The sequence below is a fragment of the Scyliorhinus canicula genome, chromosome 3, assembly GCF_902713615.1.
Source record: "Scyliorhinus canicula chromosome 3, sScyCan1.1, whole genome shotgun sequence".
Classification (NCBI taxonomy): domain Eukaryota; kingdom Metazoa; phylum Chordata; class Chondrichthyes; order Carcharhiniformes; family Scyliorhinidae; genus Scyliorhinus; species Scyliorhinus canicula.
The window spans coordinates 222,069,103-222,082,504 of record NC_052148.1 but is presented as its reverse complement, the minus strand read 5'-3'; the positions used below and the strand labels follow the sequence as shown (position 1 = coordinate 222,082,504).

The window sequence follows — 13,402 nt, the reverse complement described above, 5'->3', positions numbered from 1 at the left end:
AAATGTATTATTTAACTTTTGTCCATCTCAATGTTGCATGATAGCCCTATTCCTAGGCATAATGTTTCCAATGCAGTCTGCATGCCAACGTATTGACTTGCCAGGCACTCTGATCCCTCTCAGCCCTAAATTCTCTAACTTACCACTTTCTGGCAGCCATGTCTTCTTTCTCCTCCACTTCCTTGCAGTCCGAGCAGTGTTCACCACTGAGTTCTGGCACTGCAGGGACTACTTGAGTTGCCAGCCAATCAATTTTGCTGTTGGCTCTCAAGCTTGAATTTTGTCTCATTGAGGGATGGAAGTCCCACACTGAGCATTAGCCCGCCCGAAGCATGACATTGCTGTGGGGAAGCTTTTTAAAAGTCAGTCCATTCAGGACCAACGTTCCTTCGGGGGCGAGCAGTGCACATTTTCCATGCACTCCCCCTGCATCCCACCCCATAATATGCAGCCCCAGATCTTCTCTTTTATACTTTTCCACGTGCATCCTTTCAGCCTCTCTACCTGCTTAAAACTTGCGACATCTGTAACTTTTTCCAGTTCTGACAAAAGGTCATCAACCTGAAATATTGGCTGGACTTTTGCTGCGGGGGCAGGAAACAGAAATTGATAACATTCCTGGATACACAACCTGCCCCAGGGGAAACAGAAATGGACTCTGAGTTCTACAGGGGGCACCCAATGCAGTTGGAAATATAAGTGACAGAGCCACTCCACAACGCACCTAAAATGGACGAGTGGTACTCGTCAACGAGCACCCATTTTTGATGCAAAATGCTTTGCTTCTTACAGCTCTTTCTTTGGGGATTTTCACCCAGCCAATCCTGTATGGAGATTGAAGTGCCCAGTGGCTGTCATTAGCAAAGTGATGGCAGTAACATGAGCAACCAACAGTCCATTTGTTGCTACTGTTACCTGACAATCTAGTACAGATCCTAGTGATGCTCTCAGTGCACCGTGTCCTACATGTCAGAAGTATTACTGAAATATTTAAATGAATTGCCGTTGTTTTATCATACTAAGTCAACAACTTACAGGTCACAGGCACAAAGCTTTCCATCACAGGTCATAGGCTTCACCCAAAATGAAAAAACAATAAAACCCGGAAATGACTGGTATTGGTCTGAACTGGAGGTCCATTTCAAGGTATAAGGAGCAGGTCCAATCGGTATGAGTCATTTCAAAATTTTATTGATGCTTCCTTCCTTTCAGCACAGGCCGCAGGCCTCAGAACAATAACCACAGGCCCCAGTGTGATCTTTTAGCACATGGCCACAGTGAGACCATTCATTACAGCTCACAGACAACCCTTGAAACATCTTAGCACAGGTCACAAGCCTCAGTGAATCCTTTCAGTACAGATCACTAGCACACTTGAAATCTTTTGACATGGCCTACAAGTGCCTTAATAACACTTTTCTGCATAAGTCACAAGCACTAAATGAGCTGCAGTTATAGAGATTGTTTCCTGAAATTTGAATCAGGATATGATGTTAGTTACCCCAAAACATTTCTGGAACGTGACTGACAAAAAGGTCTAGATAGGCTATTTTCTATATTGTGAAATTCCTTGCCAGCTTCACCTGGCTCCCACCATTACGCTATCAGAAGTTTGGCACAACCCATGGAAAAATGAATGACCTAATAATGATGGGTCTCTGCCATTTCTGGAATTTCCGAGGCAGCTTCACAAGATTATTTGCTTGATATTTGATGACTGCTGACCTAGGAGTTCCTGGGCGGGATTCCCCCATGCCGCACTGTTTAGGAGAATCGTCGTTTGCGCCGATTATTCACGTGACGCCGGTCCAACGCTGTCCCGCTATTCTCCCAACCGGCGAGAATGACATCATCGAGGTTGGCCCTGCGCCTGCCGGAGAATCGCGCGAGGTACTAAGTATGGCGATACTCCGGGCCCCCCGCTATTCAGCGGCCCAGATGGGCCGACGTCCCGAGGGCGTGACATGGGGCAGGGGGCTTCCATGTTCGGGGGAGGGGGATGGGTGGGTGGGGAGGGATTTCCGCGGGAGCAACATGCCATGCCAAGGCAGGACAGTGGCGAAGACACGCTTGCAAGTTGAGGTCATGCTGATGGGTGAAGGCCACTGGCGCTGCCATCCCGCGCAGCCACACGCCTTGACCTTGGGTGAGCCCAGCCCCCACCCCCCCACACAGGAGCCGCAACGCCTAGCCCCCATGAGGGCATGGCCAGCCCACGGAGGTGCAATGAGGAGGGACGGGGTAAACTGGGTGGTGGGCGGAGACTGTGGGCAGGGGTTAGGTGCCTGCGTGTCTGTAGCGAGACCAGGCAACCGGGGAACACATTTATCCCATGGCACCTGGCTGTCGAGGTATCAAAGCGCCATTGTTAAACATGTTGTATCTCCTCCCCCCGCCCCTCCTGCAGATTGTCATGTTTGCGCACCAGCCAATGATGTTTGCCGCTGTGGCGGGAGCCGCTACCCTGCAGGTGGCCCTTTGGCAGAGTCGAGGCAGGCGGCTCAGAGCAGCTGCGGCAGCGGTGGCTTTAGCAGAGGGACGGGCTGCAGAGGGCCCCATGCCAACTGCTCAGGCTCGTTCCAGGTGCCGCGCGGGGACCTGTCCGGTATCTCACAGGCACCGGTGCATCCGAGCACCACATGCAGATCATGCACGTGTGCGCCCAGTACTCCGGCAGTGTGCATGATGCCTTTATACTGGCACAATCCTTCATCCCTGCCATGTTCGAGGGACACTCCCCCAACCCCCCCCCCCCCCCCCCCCCCACGGCTGAGGGGCTGGTTGCTGGGCGACGGATGTTACCCATTGCGGTCGTGGCAGATGACGCCTGTATGGAGGCCATAGACCAACGCGGAGACCCACCATAATGAGGCCCATGCAACAACCAGGGGTGTTGTCGAGAGGTGCTTTGGCCTCTTGAAGATGCGCTTCAGGTGCCTGGACCACTCTGGAGGGGTCCTCCAGTACCATTCAGAGAGGGCCGGCCGCATAGTTGTTGTCTGTTGCATGCTCCACAACATAGCCCAGCAGAGGGGCGATGTCCTGGAGGAGGAGGCACAGGGGAATCCCGATGAGAGCGACGCATCTGCACATGAGGAGTAGGATGGGATGTGGGGGAGGCACAGACACGACATGGGGGCTGGATAAGGCCGGGAGGCTGCACCACGCCACCGGCTTGGCAAGCGAGCACGCGAGGCGTTGATCACCGCACGTTTCACGAACTAGGGGGAGGCATCGCTGAGCAAGGCACTTGCACAACCGTTCTGCCCAAACCCACCAGCCAGCATCCCCCACCTCCCGCACCATCCAACACCCTAGCTCCCCTTTGCCTTACGGGTCCTACCACTACGCCTTGGTGTTTCCACAGACGGTACAGCTGGAATGGAGGCGGACTGCTGAGACTCCTGCCCTGCGACGTGGCTCCCCATCGGCGCGCGTTTCCTGGGGCGGCCCGGCTTGGATAGACCAGGCTGCTCGGCGAGCGTGCTTGATGGCGTGGTGCCACCCTGTTCTGCCCGCTGCCCACCAGATGCACCAGGGACGGAACGGGGGGAGTCCGAGTGTTCCGGGACCTCCCTTGCTGGAGTCACCGGGACGGCCACCAGAACCGCCTGCCTCGGGGAGCCCGGTGGCCCCTGGGCCTCACTATGGGACAGTGGTGTGATCGGAGACATGCGCCATGGCACCACCGACACCTGGCGCTGCCAGTCCTGGAGGCCCGCTGTGCCATCGACCAGGGTCTGAACGTACGCAGCGATGGAGCTCAGGGAGTGCGCTATCCCTGTCAGGGACTGTGAAACCTCCCGCTGGGCTTGTGCAGCGCCATCCAGCACATGCACAAGGCCGCCGATGCTCTCAGCGATGGCCTGCTGGGACTGGGCCATGGCCTGCTGAGACTGGGCCATGGCCTGCTGAGACTCAGCCAGACCCTGGAGTGCAGCAGCAATGTCCAGCTGGCTCTGGGACATGGCTGCCTGTGAGAGGGCAGCCCTGTCCTGGGCCACGGATGACGCGTGCACATGAAGCCCCACACCTTGCAGAACCTGACCCATGGCCGAAACCGCTGCCCCCATTGCCTCCACCGCGGACGCCACCCGTGCGGTGTCGGCCTGGGTGGCAGCCATGACCGGCACCACTCCCTGCTCCTGGCCGCAGATGGACTCCTCCAAACTGCGTCTGCAGATGCTGGAAGGCAGACGTCATCCCGTTGTCCACTCCCTGGGTTTCCAAATGCATCGGGTCTGTGGGTGGGTCTGGTAAGTCCAGGATCCCGGGAACTGTCTGGGTGGCAGCTCAGTGCTGGGCCTGGGCTGCCCACCAACCGTCCAGCCCCTCAGCTGCTCCTATCTCCACCTGCTGTACCGGTTCGGCTAAGTGGTGCGCACCAGTCAGTGTCCCAGAAGCTTCATCACTAATGTGCCCGGCTGTGGTGAGGGTATCTGCGATGGTGGAGGGTGTGGGTGACAGCAGTGACGCAAGGTCCATGTCCTCATCGGACCCCAGGTCTGGGGTCTCCTGGGTCGAGCCTTGGACCGATGGACGTTGTCCCCGGCCCATGAGAGGGGCCGTGTCCGGTCTGTCCATCATCTGTTTGGCCGTCCTCTGTGCGTCAATGTCCAGAGTCCCCGTCCTCTGTCCGTCATTGTCCTGGCTCTCCGTCCTCTCTTTGTCATTCTCATGGCTGTCAGTGTCCTGACTGTCCGTCCTGTGTTCGTCAGTGTTGTTTCTGTTGGTCCTCTGTGCGTCCGCTTCCTGTGCCCTGGCCTCGAAAGTCCTGTGTGTCTTCCTTCCCCTCCCTGACGTGCGTCCCTGTGGGCGGATGATCTTGGACCTGGACGGCGGGGGCGTCTCCGAGACTTTCCGGGACGATCGGCTGCTGGCTCTGGAATACACAAAAAGCATGTATCGTTAGACACGTGGAGTCGGGTGTGAGGGGGTGGAGGGGGCAGTGTGTGGGGGTGGTGAGTGAGGGGGGGGGGGGGGGGGGGGGATTTAGGGGGCAGTGTGAGGGGGTGCAGCGTGTGGGGGGGGGGAGAGGTGAGGGGCTGAGGGAGTGTAGCCAGGCAGGGGAGTCTCACTTGGGACTGCGCCTCCGATCTGGCATGGCGCTACCTCCCGACAGGTGGCTCCGCCAGCGAGGTCCAGAGCCCTCTGCTTATGGACGGTGAGGGGGTGCAGCACAGGTGATCCCCCTCCAGTTCTTGCACGCTCACGATGGTTGTGGGCTGTCTTGTCCTGTGGGAGGGGGAAAGCATCAGAGTTAGGCGGTCAGCAGCAAGACACGCAGATGTTGGCAACATTATGACACGCAGCAGGAGGGGAGGGCACTGGGCACCACACCATGGCAGCTCGCAAGGGGGGTGTGGTGCCCATGTGGGTTGGGTGCAACGTGGTCACGCCCCCCGGCATGGGCGGGCGGGGGGGAGGGGGGTTGTGGCCCGTGGGAACTCTCGGGGTACTTACCCTGGCAGCCCTCGTCAGGTCGTGGAGCTTCTTGCGGCAACTGGTTTCCAGAGCGGGGAGTGTGCCCCACAGCGCTGATGACGATTCCCACTTCACGCCAGCCGGGTAACGGTGGCCACGTCTTGGGCACAGGTTCGCCCTGCGCCCTTCAACTCCGTCCAGCACTGCCTCTAGGTCATTGTCCCGGAACCTGGGAGCCGCACGGCGGGGCTCAGCCATCGCTCTGGCGGGGCCTGTGCGCGCACGCGCACATTAAATCACGTGGCACGCCGTCATCCGGGTGATGCGCGATGACGGCGCTGCTCTGCCTCCACGCCCACCGCGTTTCGCGCGGCCCCGCTGCTGGCCCCTTTTCGGGGCCTGAGTCAATGCTGCCGGCGGCCCGTTCGCACCATCGTGAAATGCGGTGGCGTTCACGACGGTGCGGACACTCTGACTTGCCATTGGAGAATCCCGCCCCATGTTTCCTCAGCACAGTCAGAACTTGACACAGCATAGATCCCCAAAGAGTGGCTGATATTAATTTACCGTAAAACAAACCTGGATTGATCCTCCTTTAAGTGGACACTGCATTCAGTCTGGGATTGCAGCAGCCCTCACCAATTCCCCCCACTGGTGACCAGGTGAAGTACTTTACAGCTGGATGCTGCACATGTGCATTGACAACGTACTCTTGGTCATGTCCATCTCCGCTGGCCCCATGGAAAGGAGGTACTTTCCTGTTGACTCTGTAACCTCCAACAGGGTCATGACAGGAGGGTAATGATTCAGACATAACGGCCCAAATGGTGGCTTACAGATTCTCAGGACCTTGCTCTGCAACATAAATGCACTTAAGTACTTGGTGAGACATTATCAGACTTAGCAGAATGTGCAATGCCTTGTTTGCAGAAGCAGCCAAAAAAATGCATTCTGCTGTTAGTTTTTGATGACATTTACTGAAGGAAAATGTGAAGTAATCTTTGCAATCTTATGATTAAGTAACTATCTTGGCACTTGCCATAATTTATATAAAATGCCCTTTATGCCTGGAAATGTTTATATTTTTCAATTTTGAACGTTAACTCTTCATTTATCATCAAATTCATTTTTACTTTTTACTATTTAAGGTCCAAATGATAAATTGTTCTTTGATGAATCACACTTCTTACTTTGTGTATTTTCTGGACAGGAACCAAACTTTCATTGGCTCTTTCTTACCCTTCATGTTAATCAGATCTCTGTACTCCAGTTGAAAACTGTTCATCTGAGTTCTCTGCACTCATTAGGCACCTAATTACAGAAGAAGGTGGTAATCAGGACGATTTACCTCATTTTCAATGTTAACTGAAACAAAGCGAACTCAGAAAGTATAGGAAATGTAAGAGATGTGAAGATAACTTTATAATCACACCACAAAAAGCCATCCTAACTTGTACTGGTGACTATCATCTGCCAATAATAGATTATTATGTACAGATATCTTATCACTGCAGTTTGGCATGGCTTGGCTTCAATTCAACTTACAATTCAGTTTTGAATATCATTGGATTTAACACTTGATGATAGTGAATTAAATTACTCTACGCAAAGGCATCTGTATGTGTTGAAATGATAAAATCACTCAGCGAGTGTTTTAATAATGTTGAAATGAAGCAAACTGTCCTTGTTTAGATCTTGTGGTTAAAGTTGCCATCTGAATCAATCAATGTGTTGCTGTCTTATAAATGCACCCGAGCCTAAAATGGTAATCGACACGAAACTCCACTTTGTTTGCTCCACTAAAGAATGAATAGGTTGCGCCAAATTCATTTATCTTCAAGTTGTTGGAGACTTGGCGTACAACTGAATATGTGCATTGGGATCCTGTGGCAGTTCCTGACATCCATGGGAATTGTTCAGAAAGTTTCAACTTCCAATAGCTACTTCCCCTGCTCCCCTGGACCCTGCATGAATGCCCCTGCCTCTGAGCTTGAGATGGAGTCTTTGGACAGTTCTGCATTACTTATCTGTTACCCATAAATATTAGCCATATTAAAACTTATTTAAACACCTGGGTAACTTTACAATCACCCCCAAATGACCCCTCCGGCTAACACTCAATTCCAACCTCCCCCAACCTGACAACCATCCCCGACCTGAACCAACTATCCCCCCTTAAAACAGACTATCCCTCTAACATAAATAACCCCCAAAATCATGATTACACCCACACCTGACGTGGTAACTCCCTGACAAACCCCTTGACCCGACCCAGCAACCCCCTAACCACCTGACCCTACTAGCCATGGTCACCCGACCACCGCATTGACCACCCGACTAGCCGTCGCACAACCCACTATCGATTTACAGCTTCACTCACCTACTCACGTCACCACTCACCCACCTACCTATCCATGTACCCACTAACCTACCCTACCACCTCACCCACCTACCAATTCACTCATTCATCAACTCACCCATTTACTAACATTCAAACTTTAAAAGTCACCAAATAGTGCCATAAAAATGCACAGCAGCATTAATCCAGAATCGTCAAGCTCAGCAGCACTCTATCATTGCTGCTGCTCAGAAGACCCAGGCCTATAGATACTAGCGGAGACCCGCAAAACATTTGAAGACTTGGAGGAAGCACTGAGGGTAGCAAGGTTGCAGAATATGCTCTGGGTGGGGGACTTCAATGTCCATCACCAAGAGTAACTCGATACACCACAGACCGAGCTGGCCGGGTTCTGAAGGACATAGCTGCTACACTGGGCGTGCAGTAGATGGTGAGGGAACCAGCAAGACAGAAAAAACATGTGGCATTTCATAATCATCCAGAAAGGAATAATTTGATTAGAGAGAGTCAACACGGTTTTGTGAAGGGTCGGTCGTGCCTCACAAACCTTATTGAGTTATTTCAGAAGGTGACCAAACAGGTGGACGAGGGTAAAGCAGTTGATGTGGTGTGTATGGATTTCAGTAAAGCGTTTGATAAGGTTCCCCACGGTAGGCTATTGCAGAAAATACGGAGGCATGGGATTCAGGGTGATTTAACAGTTTGGATCAGAAATTGGCTAGTTGTAAGAAGACAGAGGATGGTGGTTGATGGGAAATATTCAGCCTGGAGTTCAGTTACTAGTGGTGTACCACAAGGATCTGTTTTGGGGCCACTGCATTTTTATAAATGACCTGGAGCAGGGCGTAGAAGGATGGGTGAGTAAATTTGCAGATGACACTAAAGTCGGTGGAATTGTGGACAATGCGGAAGGATGTTGCAGGTTACAGAGGGACACAGATAAGCTGCAGAGCTGGGCTGACAGGTGGCAAATGGAGTTTAATGCAGAATTGTGTACGGTGTTTCACTTTGGAAGGAGTAACAGGAATACAGAGTACTGGGTTAATGGTAAGATTCTTGGTAGTGTGGATGAGCAGAGAGATCTCAGTGTTCATGTACATAGATCCCTGAAAGTTGCCATCCAGGTTGATAGGGTTGTTAAGAAGGCATACGGTGTGTAAGCTTTTATTGGTAGAGGGATTGAGTTTCGGAGCCATGAGGTCATGTTGCAGCTGTACAAAACTCTGGTGCGGCCGCATTTGGAGTATTACGTGCAGTTCTGGTCGCCGCATTATAGGAAGGACGAGGAAGCATTGGAAAGGGTGCAGAGGGGATTTACCAGGATGTTGCCTGGTATGGAGGGAAGATCTTATGAGAAAAGACTGAGAGCCTTGAGGCTGTTTTCGTTAGAGAAAAGAAGGTTAAAAGGTGACTTAATAGAGGCATACAAGATGATCAGTGGATTAGATAGGGTGGACTGTGAGAGCCTTTTTCCTCGGATGGTGATGGCTAGCACGAGGGGACATAGCTTTAAATTGAGGGAAGATAGATATAGGACAGATGTCAGAGGTAGGTTCTTTACTCAGAGAGTAGTAAGGGTGTGGAATGCCCTGCCTGCAACAGTAGTGAACTTGCCAACATTAAGGGCATTTAAATGGTCATTGGATAAACATAGGGATGATAATGGAATAGTGTAGATGGGCTTTAGATTGGTTTCACAAGTCGGCGCAACATCGAGGGCCGAAGGGCCTGGACTGCGCTGTTTAGGGGCTGGTTTAGCTCACCGAGCTAAATCGCTGGCTTTTAAAGCAGACCAAGCAGGCCAGCAGCACGGTTCGATTCCCGTACCAGCCTCCCCGGACAGGCGCCGGAATGTAGCGACTAGGGGCTTTTCACAGTGACTTAATTGAAGCCTACTCGTGACAATAAGCCATTTTCATTTCATTTCATTTCAATGTTCTATGTCTATGTCTATTAACTTACCTTCATTGCAACAATATTTTATTAAATCCCCATCCACTGCTTTATATCCTTCACCTGCCATCCTTCTCATGCCATACTTTCATTTCCTTTCATCATTCCCATATCAACTCCATCCCATTCCCTGTGCCACCCTTTTACCTGTACCATTTCCTCTCCTTCGTTACATCCCTCTCAGGATGTCCCCGGCCTCCTCCCATGCATTCCCACTCATCCTCCTCTTCCTCAAATGCCGATCTCCCTCCTTAGTAGCCTGTCCCTCTATCAACTCTTCAAATCACTTTCCCCTTGCATGTCCCCTTCCCTCCATATCATCTCCACCCACCTCCTTGCAAATCCCCTGTGCCATTTTCCCACTTCTCATGCCATCCACTTCTTCTGTCCCCTCTCTCTCCCTCCCATGCTGTCCTGCCCTGAGGTGGGGGCCTGGTCCAGAAACTGAGGTTGTGTAGCGACAAGATCCAAGGGCTAGTAAGCAAGGGTGAGGAGCCATTGGGGCCAGGGATAAATAAATTAAGCTGAGCAGTAGCAAGTGCGACACATGCAAATCAAATCATTGACCAATCAGAAAATGCAAACAGACAGAAGTGGAATTATTATAGATTAAACCACCGCTCACCTATATGTGTACTCTGAGATATTGATTCTTCCTTTTTCTCCAGTGGTTTCTGTCCTGCTCGTTAGATTAACAGTATTTCCAAATAAGCAATAGCGAGGCATTCTCTGGCCTATTACACCGGTGACCACCTCCCCAGTGTGAATACCGATAGTGATCTAAGGTGAAAGATAAGTTTTTCAATTATGCAAAATATTCCAACATGAACAATGTCTGAGTCAGAACACAGAACAGAAGGACCTGATTCTCACACACTTGTGAAGTGTATGCATCTGACATTCTGAGACCAAAGTACCTCAAGAGAAAATTGAAGACAGGGGGCACAATAATTGGACCAAATGGAGGTAATGTCCCCAATATTTGTTGGCTATGGGAATCCTTGGTCGCTAGAAAATGTGAAAATTGTGTCTGCCATTTTCTATTTTGTACTGGTAACAGGGACCAGCACAAACTCAGAAAATAAGTTGAATGACTTCCATTGTAAGTTACAGCAAACAAGTAATTTTACATCCACATTCAGGAGGCCACACCATTAGGATGCAATCTTCTGAAACCCATTGTCACACTGACAAAAGGCCATTGTACATAAAGTCACTTAAGCTGCATGAAGCTGAGCCACTTACTAACATCTAGGTTTGGATGTATAAGCGTTTTGCACATGATCCTCCCTCAAATCGAGGGGAGGATTCTCCCAAAATATCAGTAAATGTCGTGCCGGGTGGGTAAACCGGTGAGAATCGTGCCAGCCATTCTAGTGTTAGGTGCTCCGCCCACGCGCGATTCCCTCTCCTGTTCCATGCAAATGTATGCATGGAGGGGAACTCGCTGGATTCTGTCGGTATCAAGCCACCAATTTGAGCAGACGGCTGCCTCCACCTCCAATATAAATCCTGCCCCTCTCTCCCTTGCTGACAACTAGGGGCATCACCCACCCAACTCCCCCCCCCGCCCCCCGCAACACCACAGTGGGAATAGTGAGTCAACCATGAGGGTGACCTGACACCATCCCCACCAAGCCCTCCCATCAGATCCCCAACAGAGACCCCACATCAGAGACCCTCCCTACCCCCCCAATCAGAGACCCCCCTTTCAATTTCACACAGAAATAATTGCATTAGCCAGTGAATGACAGTTTTATTACTCCAGAGACAGCTGCTTGGTGGATTGTTTATTGATATTTTCCTTCATGTTGAATGCATCTCCATTACCCTGCTTTCATGCTAACCAAAATGTTTCTAAACACTCTTGCTATAATTGCAGGTCCTCACCACATCAAAAGCAGCTAAGTGCTGCCTCGCAGCGCATGGGACCTGGGTCCATTGCACCACTTAGTCTTCCTCTTTTTCACAGCAGAAAGCACTTAACTGCTTTTGATGTGGTGAGGACCCATCAAGGGAATCATACCTTCGAGATGACGTCTCAGAAGCCGTCATCACCATCCCTGGATATGTCCTGTCGCACTGGCAGCAGAGGAAGGAGCACAGTGGTTTATAATCAGAAGGAGATGGTTGCCCTGTGAGTCCTAAACATTAGCTCTGGACATTCATTCCCTCCACCACCGATACACAGCAGCGGCCATATGTACCATCTACAAGAGGCACTGGAAGAACTCACCAAAGCTCCTTAGACAGTACATTCCAAACCCACAACAACTACCATCTGAAAGGGCAAAGGCAGCAGATCCATGGGAACACCACCACCTGGAGCATCCCCTCCAAGACACCCACTATCTTGACTTGGAAATATATCAGTGTTCCTTCACTGCCACTGGGTCAAATTCCTGGCACTCCCTAGCAGCATTGTGGGTGTACTTACACTACATGGACTGTAGCAGTTCAAGAAGGCAGCTCACTACCACCGTTTCAAGAACAATTAGGGATAGGCTAGCCAGTGAAGCTCACATTCCTTGAGCAAATAAAAAAAAGGTTAGCCCTTGCTAAAACATTAGCACAGAGCTAGCTTGGGTCATACATCTCATTAAGAGGCTGCTGCCACGGAACATATATAGGTACATGGGTGTAGTCTATTGCACCCTGCACTCTCGGAAATCCTGAGATGGCAGTGAAGCTGATATAATGATGGGCCTTCCAGTAAAGGGCATCTGTGATCTACTTTATTCCTTGATGTGTTGTGGACTTAGAGGTGCTGCACAGGTCTCCTGTTGATCCCTACATAGATCCAGAGGCAAAGAATATGAGCGCTGCGATCACCTTCAAAGCCACTGACAGGGCTAGCCTCCAACCCTACATGGCATCAAACCTTCCTGAAGGATGTGACATATGTGGTCAACCATATCTCAGGACAAGTGTAGATGAACCCAGCACTGCATCTCACTCGTCTGTAAGTGGGAGACTCTTCTATGGTAATCCCTAGGTCTGGCAAGGCACCTCTATTGTTTGGGTGTCTCCTCCTGACTCTCCTGCTCAAGCTATGACTCCCTTTGACCATTACCCTGAGGCTCCTTCTGGAGCTGGGCTTGTCAACACCTTTCCTTCCTTTGCTTCCTGCATTACATGAGGACTCTGACAAAGGCAGCACTGAGCCCTGGATCCATTTTTAATAGAATCATAGAATCTCTACAGTGCAGAAGGAGACCATTTGGCCCATCAAGTCGGCACCTACCCTTGGAAAGAGTACTCTCCCAAGCCGCAACCCTATCCCCGAAGCCCAGTTACCCCACCTAACCTTTTGGATACTAAGGGGCAATTTAGCAGGGCCAATCCACCTAACCTGCACATCTTTGGATTGTGGGAGGAAACCGGAGCAGCTGGAGGAAACCCACTCAGACACGGGGAGAAAGTGCAAACGCCACACAGCCAGTCACCCGAAGCCGGAATTGAACCCGGATCCCTGGCGCTGTGAGGCAGAAATGCTAACCACTGTACCACCGTGTCACCATTACCCCTTTTGCCTTCTTTCTGTAATGAAACATTTAAGACAAAAATGATTAATGGGTCAAGAAGTGAAGCTCTGAATATGGAACCTGTCAAAAATGTAAGGTTCCCAGCTTTTCCTGCTCTACTCGTGTTGTGCCTGATGCAGTC

At 51.1% G+C, this 13,402-nt stretch overlaps 1 protein-coding gene across 1 annotated transcript in view; it reads right to left on the bottom strand.

Annotated features, from left to right (window-relative positions):
- Positions 1 to 5,034: 5,034 nt before the first annotated feature.
- The window catches only part of gucy1b1 (guanylate cyclase 1 soluble subunit beta 1), a 107,091-nt gene continuing 98,723 nt past the window's right edge, over positions 5,035 to 13,402 (bottom strand). The window contains 3 exon segments of the mRNA XM_038792288.1: positions 5,035 to 6,700; positions 6,702 to 6,735; positions 10,362 to 10,516. Of these exon segments, the coding sequence (XP_038648216.1) occupies positions 6,611 to 6,700; positions 6,702 to 6,735; positions 10,362 to 10,516 (279 nt within the window). The 3' untranslated portion in view covers positions 5,035 to 6,610.